At 35.7% G+C, this 21,424-nt stretch overlaps 1 protein-coding gene across 4 annotated transcripts in view; it reads left to right on the top strand.

Annotated features, from left to right (window-relative positions):
• Nucleotides 1–21,424, top strand: part of tau (microtubule-associated protein tau) — a 134,442-nt gene that overhangs the window by 76,827 nt on the left and 36,191 nt on the right. For 2 of the 4 annotated variants that reach the window (XM_083128948.1, XM_083128935.1), the window contains exons 7-8: nucleotides 431–616; nucleotides 4,645–4,680. In XM_083128948.1, the coding sequence (XP_082985074.1) occupies nucleotides 431–616; nucleotides 4,645–4,680 (222 nt within the window). The remainder of the gene's footprint in view (nucleotides 1–430; nucleotides 617–4,644; nucleotides 4,681–21,424) is intronic. The other 2 variants (XM_083128952.1, XM_083128941.1) reach the window with 1 other exon arrangement.

Raw genomic sequence — 21,424 nt, 5'->3', positions numbered from 1 at the left:
TTACCATTTTTCTTTTAAATAACGAGTGCAGTATGTGTTTTTTTAATGTGTGTACGTATGTTTTCTGTAAACATGCCATTATACATTTTTGCGATGTTAGCCAAATTTTAAAATCTGCAGCAATGTGCCAAGAATTGATTATGTATTACATATAATATTGTATTATGTAACTTTATCTTAGTTGCATTCAAGCCCCCCCCCCCTCCCACTCAAACAAGCTTATTCCCAAGAAAAAGGGGTTGGCAAATGAATTATCTGAAGTTTTTTCTACTCCTCAACATATATCTGGTAACTTTTAGTGTTGGCAATAGTGGCCGTTTTTTACAAATTTTTTAGGTGTTAATTTCCCTCCAAAATTGAGAACTGTAAGTAATCAGTCTGTACCTACACGTTTTAATTTTTATTAACTGTCTGCTCCTTTTTTTCTCAGATTGAAGTGGTAAAGTTACAATGGAGTGCAAAGTCAAAAATCGGATCTTTGGACAATGCTACTTACAAGCCAGGCGGAGGTGACAAGAAGATAGAAACCCAAAAAATAGATTTCAAGGAAAAAGCGAAGTCCAAAATTGGATCAAAGGATAACATGAAACACACACCTGGGGGAGGCACGGTTAAGGTAAATGAAGAATAATTAATCTAAAGCATAAAAATAATTCATGCTCATTGGCTAACTAGTCACTTAAGGATAAAGGTGTGTGTTTGGTGTGTTCTAGTTGGTTTTGTGTGAGTGTTGTGGCAATTTGGTGAAATATTCCTCATTCATCATGGTTAGCGAGATTTTATCATATGATGAAGGAAGGGAAGACATGAGGTCTAGCAGCTGGTTCATAATGAAACTGCACTTTCTGGTTGTGTTGATTACAATTAATTATTGTACTTTAAGGTATTAATTTCACTTTTGTCTTTGTGTGATGTGGTAGGTTAAAAATGTTGTGGCTGTATTGATCTTGCATGAACTATGGTTTACTCTGCATCATACTATGTACTATTATTTGTACACACGGTAGTCCTTGGATGCAAATAAACTAAACTATTATCTTACTTCCAAGATTGAGTACGTTATCTCACAAAATGGTGGTAGCTTAGCTTGTTACTGTGGCTTTTTTATTATTCAAGGAAAAGAGAGAAATTATGTAGGAAATGGAGATATAAATAGAGTCGTAGGGCGAATCTCTGTGACACAGAGTGGTTACTGTAACGTGCTCTGAATCCAGGAGCTTAGGTTTGAATCCTGGCTAAGGCATGATATGATGATGTCCTTGTCCCATCATCTGTTTTGCCATTCCTTCCCATTGTTGCCATTAACTTAGGGAGGGAGAAAAACGACAGGAAATAGCACATATAAAAACAGATAAACCTAGGCTCTGTCCGAAAGGTACAAAGTACAAACTTGGAGTATCGTCTTGACGGAAGTGACGTCACCTAGTACAGTTCTAAAGCACCAAGTACAGAAGTGCACAAGTGCACAGCTTGCAGCACAAATTGTTGCTGACTAGGTCACATGATTTCCGCACTCCTTCATTTGTTTAAAATCATGGAGGTAGAAAGCCAGCAACACAGGTTAAATATACGTTATGGGTCAGCAAGTTGTTGGTTTAAGTTCTTCCAATGTGTGGAAATGTATGTGTAACAACATGTGAAAATGCTATGTGAAAAACAATTGTTTAAAAAACTGGGAAAACGTGTCCTCAGTTTCATCTATTGATCGTATTTGGCACTGCAGTCAAAGTGCAATTCGAAAGTCTTTCACTTCCAGTCCACGACTTCAAAACTGCACTGCAAGACTATTCCCAGAAGATGCTCGCTTCAAGTACGGTCTTGCACCTTTCGGACATTGCCATAGTACTAATAGCTTAAAGAAAATCCATATTGTTTCTTAGTTTGCTCTCAGAAAGAAGTCTTACATTCCATGTGATATTTAGGGATTTCCAATTCATTACATTTCATGTGACATTTAGAGATTAGATTCATTACATCCACTGTGACATTTAGGGATTTCTAATTTATTACATTCAATGTGACATCTAGAGATTTCTAATTTATTACATTCGATGTGACATCTAGGGATTTCTAATTCATTTCATTCCATGCGCAATTTAGGGATTAAATTTCTTACATTCAATGCAACATCTACGGATTTCTAATTCATTGCATTCCATACATTTAGGGATTTCTAATTGAATACATTCAATGTGACATTTAGGGATTTCTAATTCATTACATTCCATGCAACATTTAGGGATTTCTAATTCATTACATCCAATGCAACATTTAGACATTTCTAATTCATTACATTCCATGCAGGATATAGTAATTTATAATCTGTTACTCCGTGTAACATTTAGGGATTATCTAATTCATTCATATCCCCTTCTTCACGATATTGGTATTAATAGGGTGCAAGCAAGCATTGCCATGAAACAGTAGCGTAAGCCATATTCAAAGATTGTTTGTGAAGTTACTATCATACTAGAATTAATAATTATAATAATGTGAAGAGACGGCATGCAACTCTCACAATATTGAGCTTTGGTATTTTCCATTCTCATTAGTGTAAGTAATAATGCACAGATCTTGTTTACATGTATACGTGTACATCTATTGATTTTGGAATGTATATATGTACGTGTGTGTCTGTGAGTGTGTTTGAATTCATGTTGATATATAACTGATATGTATTAGAATTCATAAAACTTAAACACCCATATGGTAGTGGGTTGAAACTATTATTCAAAGAAAACACTTCATGCAGACCATCGATTGGTTCTTATGTGTATGCTATTGTTAAATTTATAGGTGTGCATATACATCATAATGTTCATTTGCATGTGGCAATATATTTATATGCCCTGAGCATGTTCTTCAAAGCATGTTGGTATGAACTGTGCACCAATGGGTACATTTGTCTTATTTACCTGCTGTGTATTGTCATGTTATACATGTGTTGGGAGAAAGTATGTGAAATAACTCCAATATATATCTGTTTGATACTTAGTGTAGAAATTTTGGGTTGCAGCAATGTTTGATTCTGGGACCACTACTGTCTAGGGAACTTAGGCACACTATAGTCACTATCTTCTTTCTTTGCAAGGAGTGAGACTGAATATTTTCTCTGAATTCAAAACTCTAGCTTCTGATTTTGTAGTGTTTATATTGTGGCAATGCTATTGATTTATTCATTCAGTTCATGCATGTAGTGGCTCTGGGGTTCACTCAACCTCTAATTAATGGTTTTGTGGGAGAAACCCTGGGAAGGGAAGGGGTTAACCCTTTCGGCGTGTATGGATATAATTGGAAAGTTCACAGCCGTATGATTTTTGACCCTTTTGTGAAAATTAATTGCTCTGTTACTATTTGCTATATAGACATGAAATTTTGCACACTGATTCAAAATACTAAAGGATAGAAGTTATCGTACAGAAATGTTATGTATATTTCTTCAAATGGCAGTGTTGCCATCCCAAAATATATTTCAAAATGATGAGTGTCCATTCATCAATTTAATCATATCATCACTCATCCTCATCTTCGCAAATTATCCAAAAGGAGCACAAAAAGCAAAGTAAAATAAAGCGAATCAATCAATCAAAAATTCCACCACAGCTACTTCTGAAGCAATGATGTAAACTAACAGAATACAAACTCAATACCAGTTCTACACTTATCAGAGTTTCTTGATACATCATACAAGTCATTATTCATAATGTGACATAAAAGTGTTACTTTTGTACCTTACGAAATCATCTTAAAACTGCTATTTTTTTGTATCTATCTATCTATGGAACATCCCAAAGAAATAACCATGATATTTTAAAAATGCACCTGGAGCATTGCTTGCGGAGCATCTGACTGCAACGAGGGAGACTTGGGTTTGATTCCTAGGGTGGATGATCTAAGGTTGGGATTTTTACTGCCTTATTCCTGCATAAAGCTGCTCTGGGGTTCACCTAGCCTCAAATAATTGGGTGCATGGGAACAACCTTGTGGGGGGGGGGGTAAAGGTGGCCAGATCATGGTGCTGATCACATCACCTCTAAAAATAGTCAAGATAGAGAATGTGTGTGGCCCTACATGTGCCTTCATGGCATGATGCTAAGTGTAAGTGGAACTTTACCTTTATCACTGTTTGCAGTCACACCTAAATGTTTCATTTTACTGAGTATCTTAAAATATTTGTATGTAAAAAAATCCTCACATTACATTTTTCTGGGTGTACAAGAAAGATTGTGATTGTAATATACTTTTCCTATTGCCTCTTCCCTATATTATGGAGATTTCATTCTCAATACAATCATAAATTGCATAACAACAGATATGCATTGCTGAATCTTTTACATGACTTACGTTAATCACAAACTTTTTCCCCGCAAGTGAACATGCTCGTAAATATAAACTTGCATGGAAACACTAATTACTGTGATGGGCATGTTAATTCCTAATACACTACTGATATACATAATAATGAAATATTTGTATGTTGCCCAAGACAGGGTTTTCTTAAGTTTCGAATCCACTAGTTCAAAGTATTTCTCAGGCAAAGAATGGCATTATAGTGCATTTAGTTATTCGTCTTAATTACCTTTGTGTTGTTACTTTGTTTTTAACATGTGCTTGTTTACTCTTTTTTAAACATGGAATGTTTAGAAGAGCCCTAGCACGAAGAGCATCACTTCTACAGATGTAAGTAAAACTAGCGCTTGAATCCTAGGTCATATGTGTGTTATTTCCGTGTGGTAATAGATAACCTTAAGTTTAACTATACTTGTATGTTGTAAATATGTATACTTAGTTGATTGTAACTTTGTTTGAATTCTAGGAATTTTTGGGGGGAAACAAGTGATGAAGGAACAAAATATCTGGTAATGATCTTGTATTTGAATAAGATCCTTCTTATTGCCAGTGAGAAAATGGAAAGTTTCTTTCAATAAACCCATAATGCATCGTGCTGCAATGCCAGGGGTCCCGGGATCGAATCCTGGCCTGTGTATGGGTGTTTGTGAGTGTCAATTCATCAATTCCAATATTTCATCACTCGTCCCCATCTTCGCAAATTATCCAAAAGTGGCACAAAAGGCGAAGTAAAATAAAGCAAATCAATCAATCAATAAACCCATAATGGGCGTGGCTTGGTCCCTGGGACCTGCAGCTTTATATTTTGGAATATCATGTAACCCTCCGGTGTCACTTTGCTCACTGCATTTTGTTTCAGAGCAATATACACTTGTGGGTCCCACGGACCACGCAACACCCTTTGTGTAAGTCTTCCGGCATGGAATCTTCTGCGAGAATCCAAGTTAATGATCCATCTTTTAGTGAAAATATCCTTGCCACACTTGAAGTTGGAAGCAGAAGTGAATTATAATTCCTATAATTATCAGATCATCTGTTACACCATTCTTCCTCGTTGTTGTTACTAACTGAGAGAGATGAAAAGACACAAAATAGTAAACCCTCAGAAGAAGTCTTATATTCCACAGTATGTATGGACATACACTTTATGCATCATTTAATACTGCAATCAGCACATTCTTTATTATTACGAGTGGTGACATTTCATCGCATCAGACACAATAGAGCAGAGATGAGAAAAACAACGAAGCAATACTAACAAAATTTGTGAAAATGTCATCTCTTTTAACAAGAAGGAATGTGCTGTTACAATATTAAATACTGAATAAAAATTGTATGTTTATTCAAATTATATTCAAGTGAGACTTCTCATACTACCAAAAAAGAAGTAATTAACACTTGCTCGACAATATATGTGGGCTGGAAATTTAATAGTGGCAACACTGCTGTATATACGCCATGAAATGGAACTGGTGCTTCTCACTTATATTGCATGTTAGTTTGATACCCAAGCCACCTCCCAGTAAATGGACTCTTCTTTCCAAAACTAGGCCCATGCGGAGTGACAAGAGGAATAAAGTAGCGTTGGAGTTGGCAGTCAAAAGTTGTTAGTCAGAACCCCACTAATGTTAAAGTTCTTGTGATTCTCGCCATATCTCCAGGACAGACCGTAAATGTGCAGTATTACTGTTCATTTTTGGAACATATCCTGCGACCTGCGTTGCAACCTGTGGCTGATTTGTTAGCTCGATGGGGCTGGCAGATGTTCTACCAGCCCCTGTGACTATGATTTGATCCCTAAGATGAAGTTTCCAAACTGTTCCAGAGATTGTTCAGGCAATAGATCGCTCACTCCATTCAAACCATCAACAGAACAGGCGCTTCTACAGAAATGCTATAACTTTCGCATCGCTGACATCGGTTGTACACAATGCTGGTGACTACATCGAAGGGCTGTATAAGTTTCAGAGAGGTATTTCTTTTGTATAATTTGAGACAAAATAGTTGTACTAATTAAATTTCCAACCTACGTATTTTGTTCTCGAGTTCTTGAAACCACAAGAAGAACTAAAATCTTTGAAATTTTTTTCTCAGGTTAAAACCCAATTTTTTTTTAAAAAAAAAAATGATGAAAATATGACAGTAAACTCTGTTGCAACAACCCTTTAATGGCAAAGTACTATTACCAAGCAACTTTTCATTAGGTTATGCATGGTCAGTACATAGGGTCCCTTTATTGCTATCTATCTTTCTGAAACACTGATGACTGCTATTTCTTCCAATTGTCATCAGTATGCTGGATCATCACCAACATTTTGGGGTTACTATGAGGAATTGAATCTAGTACCACTCACACCTATAAACTATTTGTCTATGCAGGACCGTTACATTCTGCAGTTTCTCTTATGCACAAATGGAACTCTTTTTGAAGTTCTTATATTGATTTATAAGGAAAAGATTTATTGATTATTTGATGCTAGAAGTTAGATTCAACAACGTTGCAATCAGGTTCTGGCAGCACTAGACATATCATATTCTCTCCCATTGACAATATACTGTAAAAATTTGAAGATCAGCACATACATTGTGTTAGTTGTGAGATTTTATTGTAATTTTTGTAAACGCGTATGCTTTTTTAAGTTCATATTTTACAATTATGAATTATCTTTCTCTCTTAATCACATTTTTTATTGACTCGTGTTTTAAGAAATGAAGTCAGAATAATGCTGCTTCTTTTTATAGTAATGCAAGACAGTCTTATAAATGGTTCAGTTATTAATTAATGAGGGTGCAGAATGAGAATTGAAATGTTACATGGGCATGAGTCTTCGATGAAATTATCCTGGTATTTCACTGCAGTGCTCTTAAATAAACAAACTCTTCATTCAAATATCAACTATATTCCAATTCTAATTGAAATGAGAATTAAACAGTCTTTAGAGAATAATTTTCACTTTACATGCCACCAGATTGACACATTCTAATGGCTGAAGTCGGACGACTGAAAGTGGAAGTGAAATTAGTGTCTTGAAGACTATCAATCAGCCTGTCTTGGTATTGTTCTGAAATGTCCAAAATATAATTGTCTAGCATTCAAAGTGAATTTTGTTCATATTCCTAATTGTGCACATTTGAATTGAAAATTTATATTTGTAAAACAAAACTGTGTGTGTGAGGCAACTGTCTAATTGTAGAAATTGTGATATTATCAAATTTTTCAATAATGATAATAATTAGAGAGATACATATTTTGTTTTTGACAGACACACGAAATGTGAATGTTAATTAAGGTGTGAGGTGCATTTCCCTACCCTGTTTTGTCACGAAATGCACTGCATAATGTGAAATAAACTGTTAAACATGAAATTTAGAGTTTATTTACCGACAACACTTCCTGTACTCTCAATTATCCTGGGAGTTACACAAATCATGGAAAATGGATTAATTCTATGGTAAATATTTGAGAAGTAAAAATAAACCCCTTTACACAGGAATAAACTTAATACTCTGATAATTACATAAAATGTACTATTGGAAAGGAAATGTTTATTTAGTTTAATAAGTGTAGTTTTTAAATTCAAATTTGTGACTTTATTCACCATCTTAACATTGGAATGGTATTTTATGTACTACTTTTGATCCCAAAATGTGCCTGGTTTTTGTACCGAAATATTGATCTTTTATTTACCATAAATATATGGCTTCAGTAATAAATAATAGATAACTTTTCTACACTAAACGAGAAGAACTAAAATGAAACTCTAATAAGTAATCACTAGAGGCATGCATATTAGTAGTGGTATTTACGATATTATAAACTCAGGAAAGGAAGAGCCCACCTCAAGCAGATTTGCTTACACTTAAAACAAGCTCAACATGAGCATATGAGCTTTTTGCTCAAGTGTGGAACCCCCTCTAATCCAAGATTTTTGTAAAAATGCCCTCGGGAATTTCCTGAGAAAGGAAGAGCCCCCTCAGATTGATGTGCCTATACTTATAAAAGGCACTTCTGTGAGATTGTTGTCCATAAACTTGTTAAAAATATGCCCCTCTTGATGCCCACACATAAAAGTAGGCCACACACACACACATACACACACACACACACACACACACACACACATACATATTTACTTCTGGTTTAAGTTCAATTGGAAACCAGCTTCAATTTGTTTATCTAATATTAAAACAATGTAATATGCAGAGCCCCTCTAGAATTGCTCCGTGACTCTCTCATTTCTTACATCATAAACATATGATTTTTCACCTATGAGAATAACACTACATATGGTGTCATCAGGTAATGCCTCATGGAATTCACAGATAATTTTAATATTTGTTCTGTCATTCACCACAACTTGTTTTCTTTTTGAAGCATTGATTACAAACATGGGTCTCTGTGCTTTGAATTCATCTGGTGTGTAATACATGTCAGTATTGCCAGTTGTGACCCTCTTGAAAGCCGAAAATGCTTCATATAATTTAAGGAAATCATTCTTGGACATGTCTAAATTGTAATTTTCTCTGGGAAAGACCTCATTTCTGCCATTTTTAAGATATATGTTCTTGATGTTGCAGTTATCAAATTTACTTGAATTTTTTTCCTGATTGTTGTGTCTTCCAGTCTGAAACAATACCACTACAAAATCAGGCATGTCATATTGTATGCTGGAGAATGAATTTGTAGCATCAAACTCATAATATGTACCAGATGCGGGCTTCTGTACACATTGATAAGTATAAAATTGCAGAGGAACCTGTGGATTTTTTATTATATCAGCTTTGTATTTAAGAGCATAACTGGCCTCATATTCAACAACAGGGATTCTTAACTCCATAGTCTGAATAATGCATTTGCCTGCATCTGGTAGGGTATTGGGCAGAGCTTCTCCTGTAGGGTTTATTGCACTGTACCTCATCAAAGCATTATTATCATTTGCAGCTCTTCTAAATGTAATTCTTAAACCACCCTTCCACATAATATCTTTGTAATCTGAGAAGAATCCTGGCAATAGGCGCATAGGGAACAGCACTGTGTGGTTTTTAGATAATATCTTATCACCAGCCTCAAATCCACCTATTTTGTAGTAAGAAGCCTCGGTTTTGGACAATTTTAATGTGGCCAAAGCTGTGGAGGTAATGCCGGGATAATCCACTCTGTTTATAACAACGCCATGCTTTCTGATCTCAATTTCAGAGAATAGATGTGGCACAAAATTATCTACCAATCTTATATTTGAATTTGCCGCATAATCGGTACCATCGAGCTTTACAACATCAAATTTGATGTATAAATCTGCTCTGTGGGGGTGTATAAATCCATCCCCTACATCAAGATCAACCTCAATTTCTGTGTTGGGTTGATTTAAATTTGCAAATGTCCTCCTGTTTGGGGGGAATGATTGTAGCTCATAACTCTCAATATTTTCCATTTTCTTCTTGTATGTATTTTTATTTAAATGTTAATTTCTATGATAGCAGTTGTTGTGGCTCCAGCAAAATCAACTAATTCTTCTTTTTCATTAGTGACCATCAATTCAATATAATCTATTCTATTATGACACACAGGAAAATATAATGTTGGGGATGGATTGTAGATTATTGGCTCCATGAATTCAGAATTAGGCTTGAATGTTGCAATGATGCCTGTTTGTTTGTGAGTGCCTATGCCATTTGATTTGGTGATCATACCCTCAGCCACATTACAGTGAATATTCAGAGTCTCTATGGCTAAGAATTTAGGTATATTCATAGCAGTGTGTTTGATGCCTGGTTCAAGTTTTGTGTTGTTCTCAAATCCTAACAGCTCGCCTATAGTACCCAGATCCACTGTTTCTGTAGCAGATACAATCTCTACTCTGTGAGTGACAGAATTTTGACTTAACACTATACCTCTGGGTAATTGAGCATTTAGAGTGGATAGATTATATTGCCCTGGAGTGATGACAATTTTTTCATCACCAACTGCAATTTTGTTGTTGTGGTGTGTAATATTAGGGATTAGGTACATGCCATAAAATGCTCTGAGAGCTATTGTTTTGGGATACACTATGTCATCATGCAATTTGAGTTTCAATATTGAATTTTGGCTGGTGAGATGAAATACCCCCATGATGTTTCAGATACCACAAGGCTTTTTGAAAATCTTCAATTGATGGTTTATTTATTTGAGACATATATCTAAGAACAGATAAACACAAATGTCCGCAATTAACATCTTTGAAGTTTTGAACACGGGCATTATTGTAATAAAGATTAGATGAATTTAGATATTTTATTAAATTTTCAGGTGGAACACCTCCAAATGAATCAAACACAAATGCCTCATCTTTTAAATATTTAAGATAACATATCCAGTGAGTGCCCTGATTTTTGTACTCATCCAAATTAACAATGCCACACTCTTTGTTGAGTGGTTGTTCTGGTAGAGAATCAGACATGTACACACCTCTAAAATGTTTGATGCCCAGTGGCTTGATTAAAGCTTCAATATCTTGGTTTGTAAGCGGCTCTTGTTTTTTTTAAACTTATTCATGGCTCTCTTAACACCTTTGCCCTGTTTCTCCATTGCCAGGTTATGGCGCTTCAATTCATCTAATTCTGCCCTATTTTTCTTGGCATCTATTACTGTTTTTGCTATGGCGGCTGATCCCCCAGCCAAGCTCCCAACAGCCCCGAGAGCAGCTAAGATGGCAGGAATAGTGAATATAAATCCCCCCACATGTGATTTTTTTCTTGATTGCTGCAATTTTTTTAATTGGGGGGTGCTAAGCAACAATTTCATACCATGCCCCTTGGCAATACAAGAATTTTTTTTCTTGCGCTGCTTTTTGGTCAAAAGACTGTCAATAGTTTTAAGAGATTTGAGACCTGCATAAGGTATTTGATACATAACACCCTTGGCCTTCATTGTAGGTTTATTATATACATATTCACAACCCCCACCCCAATTTTTGTTTGGTGCTCATAGCTATGGTGGTTCCCAATGCTGCTATTTTTTCACTCAAAGAAGCATCTTTGCTTACAAATCTGCCAAATGCAGCCTCTTCTAATTTCTTGTCTGCAACATGTCTCTTGTCAAGATCAGAATGTGTGTTGTATGCTATGTCATGGTCTCTACAAGCAGCATCTAAGGGATTAACACCAGGATCCCCTCTGTTTAATCTATGGTCCAGTTTTGTGCCTGGACCACAATACTGATAGCCTGGAATATGTAGTTCAAATGGCAGCTTGTTTATAATGTCATTAACAAGGCCCCGACCCTCAGAAATATTCCAAAATTTGGGGGGTAGAGTATTAATAATTTTTATGAGATATCCTATCCCCTTAGTGTCATTCACTATAAAATTAGACAATTTGGTGCTTATCATGTCCATAATTCCAACCTTTTCATTGTAAAAATTGTGGTTCCCAGCATTTTCCTCCCCAGCTATCACCAATAACCTATCTACAAGTTTCCTGACATCATCAACCCACACAAATTCTTTAGGCAGGGTGTTGTATTGTTTGATTCCACTGCCAGTCTTGATTTGTGACCATATGGGCTTGATTAAATTATTGTATTTTGCCCCACTGCTAGACTTGACTCTTTTTTGTGTGGGATCATTGTTCTGGTATAGAGCATCTGATTTTATTAATATTTCTTTGTAATCCTCATAATCTTGATCTGTATAGCTGCCAGGCCTTTTCCTAGTCATCAGTTCCCACAATCCAGGTGTTCCGGTGTACTTAACAAAAGCACCTTTTTCTCCAAGTCGAGATTCTGAATATACAATTATATCATCTCCCATAAATGTTACTCTGAAATTGCCAATTCTATGTATGATGCTGCCATCAAGCTCTGTGTCAGCATATAAGCCAAACACCTCATCTTTATTGTCTTTAGGTGTTGTTAAATATTTTTGAGCAAGAAGACCCAATTCAATAGGATCCTGACTAGCCTCAATTCTTCTAGGAGCAATAGGACTAGGTGTATGAATACTTGAAAGTGGGGTGAATGGATAATCTAATATGTTCCTTGCAGCTACAGGTACAAGCTCTGTGAGCAAATTTTGATTCTGCTCTGTAACAGTTTTGATATTCTTACCTAAATTATTAATAGCATCAATTACAGGCTGTTCTGTTTGTTTGTGTTTTTCATAAATTCCACGGTTCTCTGATTTCCATCCCTTAAATCTTTTTACAAGATAATCTCTTAACTTATGATCATCAATGATTGGCCTTTTCATGGTTATTTATTTATGTTTCAATGTCTAGAAAATTGTTGATTTTATTTCTGTATTTGCCACTATTGGGTGTTCTTGTCATATCAATTGTGACAAACCCATAACTGTCCTGGTTCCAGCACCTGCTGCAAAACTTGGAAAAATCATTGTAGCTCAAGTCCCCACCTACATATTCATCATGTATGTGTTTGAGGTTGGTATGGTCTTGATGAAACACACATATAAAATTGCTATTGTCTCGGATCAGCTGCTTGGGTATTTTTGAAAAAGTCTGTGCCAGGTAGAAACAATCAATGTTTTTGTGCCGGCCCTGTGTAAAAAAGTTTCTAACCTTGTTTTGATTATCCAATATAATATCATCAAACACAACAACAGAATTATCGAGACATTCATGAAGTGGCTTAACATCTGGTTCAAAAGTCGCAATATCCAATCCATCATATAGCTTCATCAGCTGCTGATATTTTAATTGTTCCAAGCTCTTAGAAAAAACATACAAGTGCCTGTTTTTCCAGTCTAACCAGTTGGGTGCCAATAAAAAATTATCAACCATTAGTGTAGTTTTACCACAAGCAGATGGCACAACAATAAGACACCTAATATTTTCAGGCAGCAATTTGCCATTTCTCTTATTCTGTTGTTCAGGTTCTGGGAGCCTCTTTATAATATCCCAGGTGCTCATATTATTATTTTGTTTGCATCGATCCAGCTGTGTTCTAGGAGTCCTAGCCATTTGACAAATAACTTGTTGCCTTTTCTGCGGATAATTTTTTCTATGAGATATGTGTCAGGCTGTTTAGTTTTGCTGAGCTCTTGTTCATAGAACCTGCCTTTGAGAATTTCTCCTCGGTGATCCTTTATTATATATGTGTTAAGGGTCCCGGGTTTAACCTGAACCACTGTAAATAATTCAGTGCTCCAGTTTCTTGTAAAGCCTCTCTTGAATAAGTGCTTATATTTGCTTATTCTTACTTGATCACCAATCTTGTATTTGGCCTTTCTTCTTGTTGGCTGATATTTAGGATAATAAACAGTGCTGATCAATTTTTGCTCATCAGATGAAGTTACTTCAGAGGGTTTCATGTTGATTGTGGAATGGACAGAATTGTTATATTTATGTAGAAGTTCTGGAAGAATATTAATCCATTTATAATTACCCTGCAGTGTAAATTGTTTATACATAAGATTTTTTAAGGTTCTGTTGAATCTCTCTACAATTGAGGCCTTGAGGTCACTGTAACTCGAGTAATGTTTTATTGCCTGGCTTTTAATAAATTGTTGAAACACTGAATTATAAAATTCTTTGCCATTATCTGTTTGCAAATAGCGCGGGGATCTTCCACTCTGATTGATGATTGTCCTAAAAGCTTCTGTAACACATGTTCCAGTCTTGGATTTGAGTGGCACAGCCCAGGCAAATTTTGAAAATGTGTCTATTGCAGTGAGTAGATACTTGTAGCCCTTGTTGATTTTGTCTAAGTTTTTCAACTGCCCACTTGCCATTTCAATCAAGTCGCTTTGCCATAAATCATCTATGCCCTTTGTGACTACTGGGAGTCTCTTAAAATTATGTCGGGCTTGTCTGTGTAATTCATCAACAATAATTTTTCTAGACATAATATGTAAACAAGAATATTGCAACTATGGGGTGTTCAGCAGCTGAGACTGCAGGATTTTCTAAATATAATTTGTCTCCAATATGTATTTTAAATTCCAAAGAGCCATCATCTTCAACATAGGCTGTTTCTAATGTATTGGGATCTGTAAAATCCTGTAACTCTACACTGGTGATTTTCACTTTGTTATCAGCATTTGTTATTGATAAGGTAGGGAAGTGGTGTGCCTGTGGCTGTAGCCAATATTTGATCTTGATTGGTCTCAATGTGCCCCCAACAAAAAATTGGTAATAAAATTGTGCAGGGGACAGCATATATATTTTGCCTCCTGGTGTAAATGGAGAATCATATTCTTTGTTGGGGATACTGTACAATTCAAGAATTACTGTATGTTTTGGATTTTCAATTATGCCTGTTATTTCCTTTTCTGCTGTGAGCAATCTGCTTGTTACAGATTCAAGATGCTCATTGATAGTCCTAACAACATCATCATGGCCCGGCTTGATTTTTATGTCCACAGCAAGTCTCTTGTATTGTTGCACAATTTCTTGTAGCTGGGTGGCAAAAACAGACAGAGCATTTGCTTGATTGGATTCCATGGTCCCTAGCTGTTGCTTGATATTAGCTACAATTTGTTGCAAATTTTCAACAACTGCCAATTTTGAATTTTGAGCTGTAAGATCATGGACCTGCCTTCTGATATCCTCAAACAGGGCATGCAGTTCATTAATATGTTGATTGGTTGGAAGAGTGGCCACTGTCTGAGTGAGATGTTTGATCTCTGCCTGGATATTCTTGATATCTTCTGATTTCAATATCCTATTCACTGCTCTCTTAATATTTTTAAGTTCCTGTGATGTAGGAAGATTTGATACTGTATTTTGCAAAAATTCAAGTGCCAATTTCACAGTGTTTAATTCAGATGCATCGGCCACATTTTGCATAGCATTTTGGAGCAGGGCTATATCTGCCTGAGAGGGTGTTGATTGTTGTAAAATTTCAAGTTTTGTTTGGATATCATCTATCAAGTGATGAAAATGAGACAGTTCAGATTCAGTGTTGAGGTTTTCAAGCTTTGTGATTTGTTGCTGGACACTGATGAGTGTATCTACAATACCGGGCAATCTGGATTCTAGTACATTTGCCAAATCACTTTGCACTGCTGCTATTGTACCTTCAAGATGGGTTATGGAACTTTGAATTTTTCCAAAATCTTCATATGTTTCAAGTTGCAGCTTAATATTTGCAACACTCCGAGTTATTGCATTCAAAGCATCAGAAGATGGCAAGTTGTTCATAAAATTTTCAAGTGTCTCAATTTTTTCTTTAACCTCGGCTATGGCATTGTTCAGAGGGTCCAGATTAGGTATTTGGAGTGACTGAATCTGTTCCTTTAGAGTAGAAATCACTAGATCAAAATCTTCTTGTGATTTTATGCTTTTGACAATTGTTTGGAGTTGTGTCTGGACATTATTTATTTGCTCTTCTAATTGCTGTTTCAATTGCTCAGAATTGGTGGCCTGGGTCTTAAATTTGGCTTGAAGAGCTGCAACAGCTTCTTCCAAACTTTGAAAATTATCCAATGTAGCCAGGTCAGTATATTTCTGAAGCAACAATTTGAGTTCAGAATCAATTTTAAGAAGAGGGTCCATGCATTGTGATTGCAAATTTGTAATTTCTAATTGAAGACTGGCATTGAGTGTAGTTTGTAAAGCTTGTAAATCACTTCTTAATTTCTTGACTCTGACATCAAGCATCAGAATCTCATCACTGTGATCTTCATGTCTTGTATGGCCAAAAATATCATTAGGCATTTTGTTTAGTAGTTATTTATTATTGAATATCTGATTCTTAATTCTATAAAAAAGGGTATAAGCTTATCATAGGATCCAGGGACCTCAATATATAAGCAGTCACCAGCAGAAACAGTATAAACAGTGCCAGAAACCATGTTTGAGTGCTTAATTCTGTAAATATTTCTCCCTACTGAAATTTTAACATCACCCTCAGGAGTTGTAATAAATTGCAATTGCCCACCTACAGGTAATTGGTAATGATTTAAATTATTGTTAAATATGTACAATGTTTTGCCTGTTTCATCATCAATATCTGTAAATATGCTGTTCAGATGAATAATTAACAAGCCACTCAGTTTAGATATTATATCAGAGGAGGGTTGTGGGGTTGGCAGGTCCATAATACCTTGTTTTTTAAACCCAAATAAGTTCATAGGCATGTTTATTTATTTCAAATCATGCTCTGTGCTTGGGCATTGATTCCCACTTTTCAAATCACAATGACCCCATGGTAAAGTATGTATGCCACATGACAAAATGCATCTCTTATCATCATGTGTGTCCAGAGCCACTTTTCTTACAACATTTGAAGTCAATAAGTGATCCACACTCTGAATTCTATTTTCTGATATTTTGATTAAATTCTGGGATTTGAGGCAATTTTTATAATCTTCAAATTGGAGCTCTTTTTCAACAGTCACTCTGCCAATGCCCTTGGCTTTTTTGACAACAGCATCACATGTTTTAAAACTGTACATCTTGGCACTTAACCCAGCAAATTCCACAATAACATCACCAAGTGTCTCATCTTTTAACTTGCCGGGCACCTTTTTGTTGTGGGGTTGAATCCTTGTATGTTCACTGGTATCAAAATATTTAAACAATTCAGGCTGGGTCATATCTTTATAAACATCTTCTGTTTTAATATCAAGAATAAAACTATCCGTGTCCATGTACATCAATTTTATATTATCACCATAAAAAGGTTTCAACACATCATAATACAATGTTAACATATGTGATTTGGCCAATTCCAATATCGCAGCCCCTACATAAATAGGTTTATCAAACTTAATCTTTGTTTTTTTCATGTTGAAAAGTGCCATATTTTCATCATAAATTCTTCTATAATTGAAATTAGGCTTTGCAACCAATTTTTTGCTCAGGCTGGGGTCAGTAATTATTTTAACATCGGTATGTTTTCTGACATTTTCAATTGTTTTGCCATATACAGAATTAACCATCAATTTAAACAAAGATTTATCAAATTGGCTCTTTGCAGATGTTCGAAGCTCCGTGTTTGTATCAATATATGATTTCAACCATTCTGAGTGCCTGAACCTCAAAACTTTGCCAAGTTTGGTCACTTGAACACCATGTTTCATCAGGAACTGGAGGTTTTTATAATATATGACATAGCCCTGTTTTGACTCCAGAGTCATCATGAGCTTCTTCTGTTTAGAGCCAGGTGAGCACTGAACCTCGGGAATTGGGGGCAGATCAGAAAATTTGTTATGTAAATGATCTGGAAATATCAGATCAACCTCTAAGAATAGGCCATATTCACGGTCATCATAGTTCTGAAGATCCTCAATATTGAAATCTTCAACCCATTCAAGCCCTGCATATGGCAGTTTTTGCATCATGGCATGACCATAGAGGCTATTTGCATCCACATACACTATATAATTTGATGGCCGTGCTGGATCATAATCAGGCATATATTTGTTATTTGCTCTGGCATATCTCTGAGAACATTGCACCATGCCTCCTTTTATATTTTCCTCCACAAACAGATACATGTTCTGATCCTGGATCAGATCCAATTGCTTTTTGGTGTTTAAAAACATTGCATCCCATGCTAGGCCCGGGGCACTGAAAAAATACACTGGGTCCAGTCCATAATTTTGCATAGAAGATTTTCTGAATGTCTGCATTATATCTGCTGAGAGGGTCACATCAAGTTTCAAATATGCCATGTGATAATCACCAAATGTCTGGCATTTTAAATTGTTAAACATCAATTGGGCATGGTGATAATCATCATCAGTGATTCCAGATCCTCTGATTTTGCTGTAAAACTCATGTTGTGGAGGCAGGGAACATTCATCAAATTTAGAAAAATCTGTAACATAATCATAAGGATATACACCCTTCCGCCTAATTAATTTCAGGTCCTGATTTGGAAACAATGCACGTGTGATTTTGAATTGATCATCAGATAATTGAGTGGCCAGTGTAGCCAGGCTAGCAGATAAAATTCTGTAAGAATCAAGAAATCTCATGTGAATAGGAACTCCATTAACTTTAATTATTTTGCTAATAGCAATATATTTCTCATCATTTTCAGCTAAAATATTTAAATTCTGCTTCTCAAACCCCTCGTACCTGATCAAATGATGAAAATCATAATTGGATGCTCCATGGCAAAATATGGGGACAAATTTTGGTCTCTTGATCTTAATATTACAGCTATTACACAGGGCCATTTTGAATTTACCATCTGTATGAGAATGGTGTTTCACCTTGATATTTGTATCTGAAAATTCAGAATCACATACCGGGCATTTTTCTGCATTGTTGAAATCTTCAATCTGTTTCTCTGTTAAAGGCAACATGGGTTTTGATTTTAATAAAATATTAGATGCTATGTCACGGCACTCATTTTCTATTCTATGTGCAAATATTTTGATGGCATCTGGCCCCATGTATGAATATTCTTTACTAACAACACCATCCTGTACAACCACATAACAAAAGCTGGAAGGTTCGTGTAGCTGGTATGGTGTAATTGAAGATTCTTCAGGATCTGGATTGCAGGATGCAAGAGATTTGAGAATTGATTCAAAATCACAGACAATATATGCTGGGTGTTCCAACAAGGCTTCAAACTTTTTGAATTTGCAATTTTCACTTGGATTGGGCATCACCATATGAACAGGTTTATGGTTGCCACAATATTTCAGATGCTCAATTAACTTGTTTTTGGCAATTTCTGCATTCTCTTCAGGAACCCTCTTCACCATTTTTTGACCATCAAATACAGTTAAACATCTTCTACACAACTTGAATATTCTATTGGATTTGTCTAGTTGTGTTCTCACTAAAGCTTCAAGATTATGTATCAGAGTGTAATGATATTTGCCATCCCCTTCAATTAAGAGCAAATCAATTGGAATAGCAGATTCATCATCAATTGTACTGATTCTGAGAGGTTCTATCGAGCAATTGCCAGTGGAACAAATAAATACATTAATAGATAATTGTTTGCCATTGATATCCCGGGCCTTTTTTTCAAATTTATCAATATTCTGAACAGACATTGGATATTCTAAACCCTCCATTGCATCGTCAAAATCATGTTCATGTTGTTTGTAATAATTTATTCTCTGAGGATTCCTTGAAACTGGGTACAAAGCAGCTAATATACACCACAAAAAGCATTTCTGGTCGGTATTTTCTATATTAACCACGGCTCTTCTGTTTTTAATATTATCAGGTAATGGCAGATATGTAGATCCTTGTAATGGGCAGAATTCAGAAATATTAACATATAACTTGTGTGGAGAGCCACATAGGCTCCATCCAGACTCTTTTGCTGCAAATTCAGAGTGTTTAATATTTAATTGATCTATTAAACTGCTTATTATTCTGTCTGAATTTGTATTTGAATATACCGGTACAGTTTCTGTTATGTGGGGCTGTGTAAATTTTGTGCCATTTGGTTTCTTATATTGTGTAAACAATTTGAGGGACAGCTTATAAGAGCCATTTTGTGCATTTAGAATTGCCTGCACATCAGGTTTTTTACTGTTCAAAAAATTCTGAATACCACATCTTGGCTCTGATACAAACCGATAATCTCTTAATTGGCCATTAAAACTACTATGGATGGGTTCATAGCGTGGCTGCTTTGCAGGTCCAGCATTAACAGGTGCTTCATGCTTCCTTTTCACACCAGATGTGGATGGTTGTGGGGGCAATATTGATGACTGTGCAGAGCAAGTATCTTTATGTGTATATTTGAAGTATTGCATGTTATATTTTCTATTGCATTTGGGGCAAATTTTTGTGGGAGTTCTGTATTTGTCTGGGTCACAAATCTTTTGGTGTCTAGCCCAATTAGAGCTAAATATATTTTTATTGCACTGATTGCAATATTTTTGATTTGGCATTTTTGTTGTTGTTTATTATATACAATTTCCTGGGTTTCAATTCAAAATTTTATACTAAATAAAAAATATCAGTTAGGTTCAGCACTGTGCTTTGTGTGTGTGTGTATGTGTGTATGTGTGTTAATATTTTTGGCTTTGGTATTTATATAAAATTTCCTGGGTTTTAAATCTAATCTCTATGCTTATCTTATGACAAATTATAAAGCCAATAGCCCACAAGTGGAAAAAGAGAATAAATATTCATTCACACTGACCCAGCGCAAATACCTGCACAAACATGCATGTCTAGAATGGCATTAACCTTGTTATGTATTGATTTTTGTATAACAGGCTGGGACAAATATATATATGTTTTATATTAAAACAAACAGGCCTGTAGTATGAGAAGCATTGTAACAACACATCTGTACTCCTCAACCACTCTCACAATACTGGCTGATGCAATGCAAAATCTCTTTATATACCCTAAGCCGAGCCGAGAAGAAAAAAACAGGAATTTCCCATGAATTTTGTTTTTACAAGAATTTCCCGAGGGCTTTTTCACGGGAAATTCCGAGGGGGCATATTTTTCACGGGAATTTTCCTGGCTGATGCAATTTTGTTTGCACGCAAAGCTTCAATACTCAGAAATTGCATCAGCCGGGAAATTCCGAGGGGGGCATATTTTTCACGGGAAATTCCTGGCTGATGCAATTTTGTTTGCACGCAAAGCTTCAATACTCAGAAATTTCACACATTAATCAATATGAAACATGTAAACATATGATGTAAGAAATGAGAGAGTCACGGAGCAATTCTAGAGGGGCTCTGCATATTACATTGTTTTAATATTAGATAAACAAATTGAAGCTGGTTTCCAATTGAACTTAAACCAGAAGTAAATATGTATGTGTGTGTGTGTGTGTGTGTGTGTATGTATGTGTGTGTGTGTGGCCTACTTTTATGTGTGGGCATCAAGAGGGGCATATTTTTAACAAGTTTATGGACAACAATCTCACAGAAGTGCCTTTTATAAGTATAGGCACATCAATCTGAGGGGGCTCTTCCTTTCTCAGGAAATTCCCGAGGGCATTTTTACAAAAATCTTGGATTAGAGGGGGTGCTACACTTGAGCAAAAAGCTCATATGCTCATGTTGAGCTTGTTTTAAGTGTAGGCAATTCTGCTTGAGGGGGGCTCTTCCTTTCTTGAGTTTATAATATCGTAAATACAACTACTCATATTTTGTTTTTGACGAAAACACGAAATATGAAATAACACTGC

The sequence above is a fragment of the Lepisma saccharinum genome, chromosome 1 (genome assembly GCF_977018435.1).
Source record: "Lepisma saccharinum chromosome 1, izLepSacc3.1, whole genome shotgun sequence".
NCBI lineage: Eukaryota > Metazoa > Arthropoda > Insecta > Zygentoma > Lepismatidae > Lepisma > Lepisma saccharinum.
This window is presented reverse-complemented; position numbering and strand designations above follow the sequence as displayed.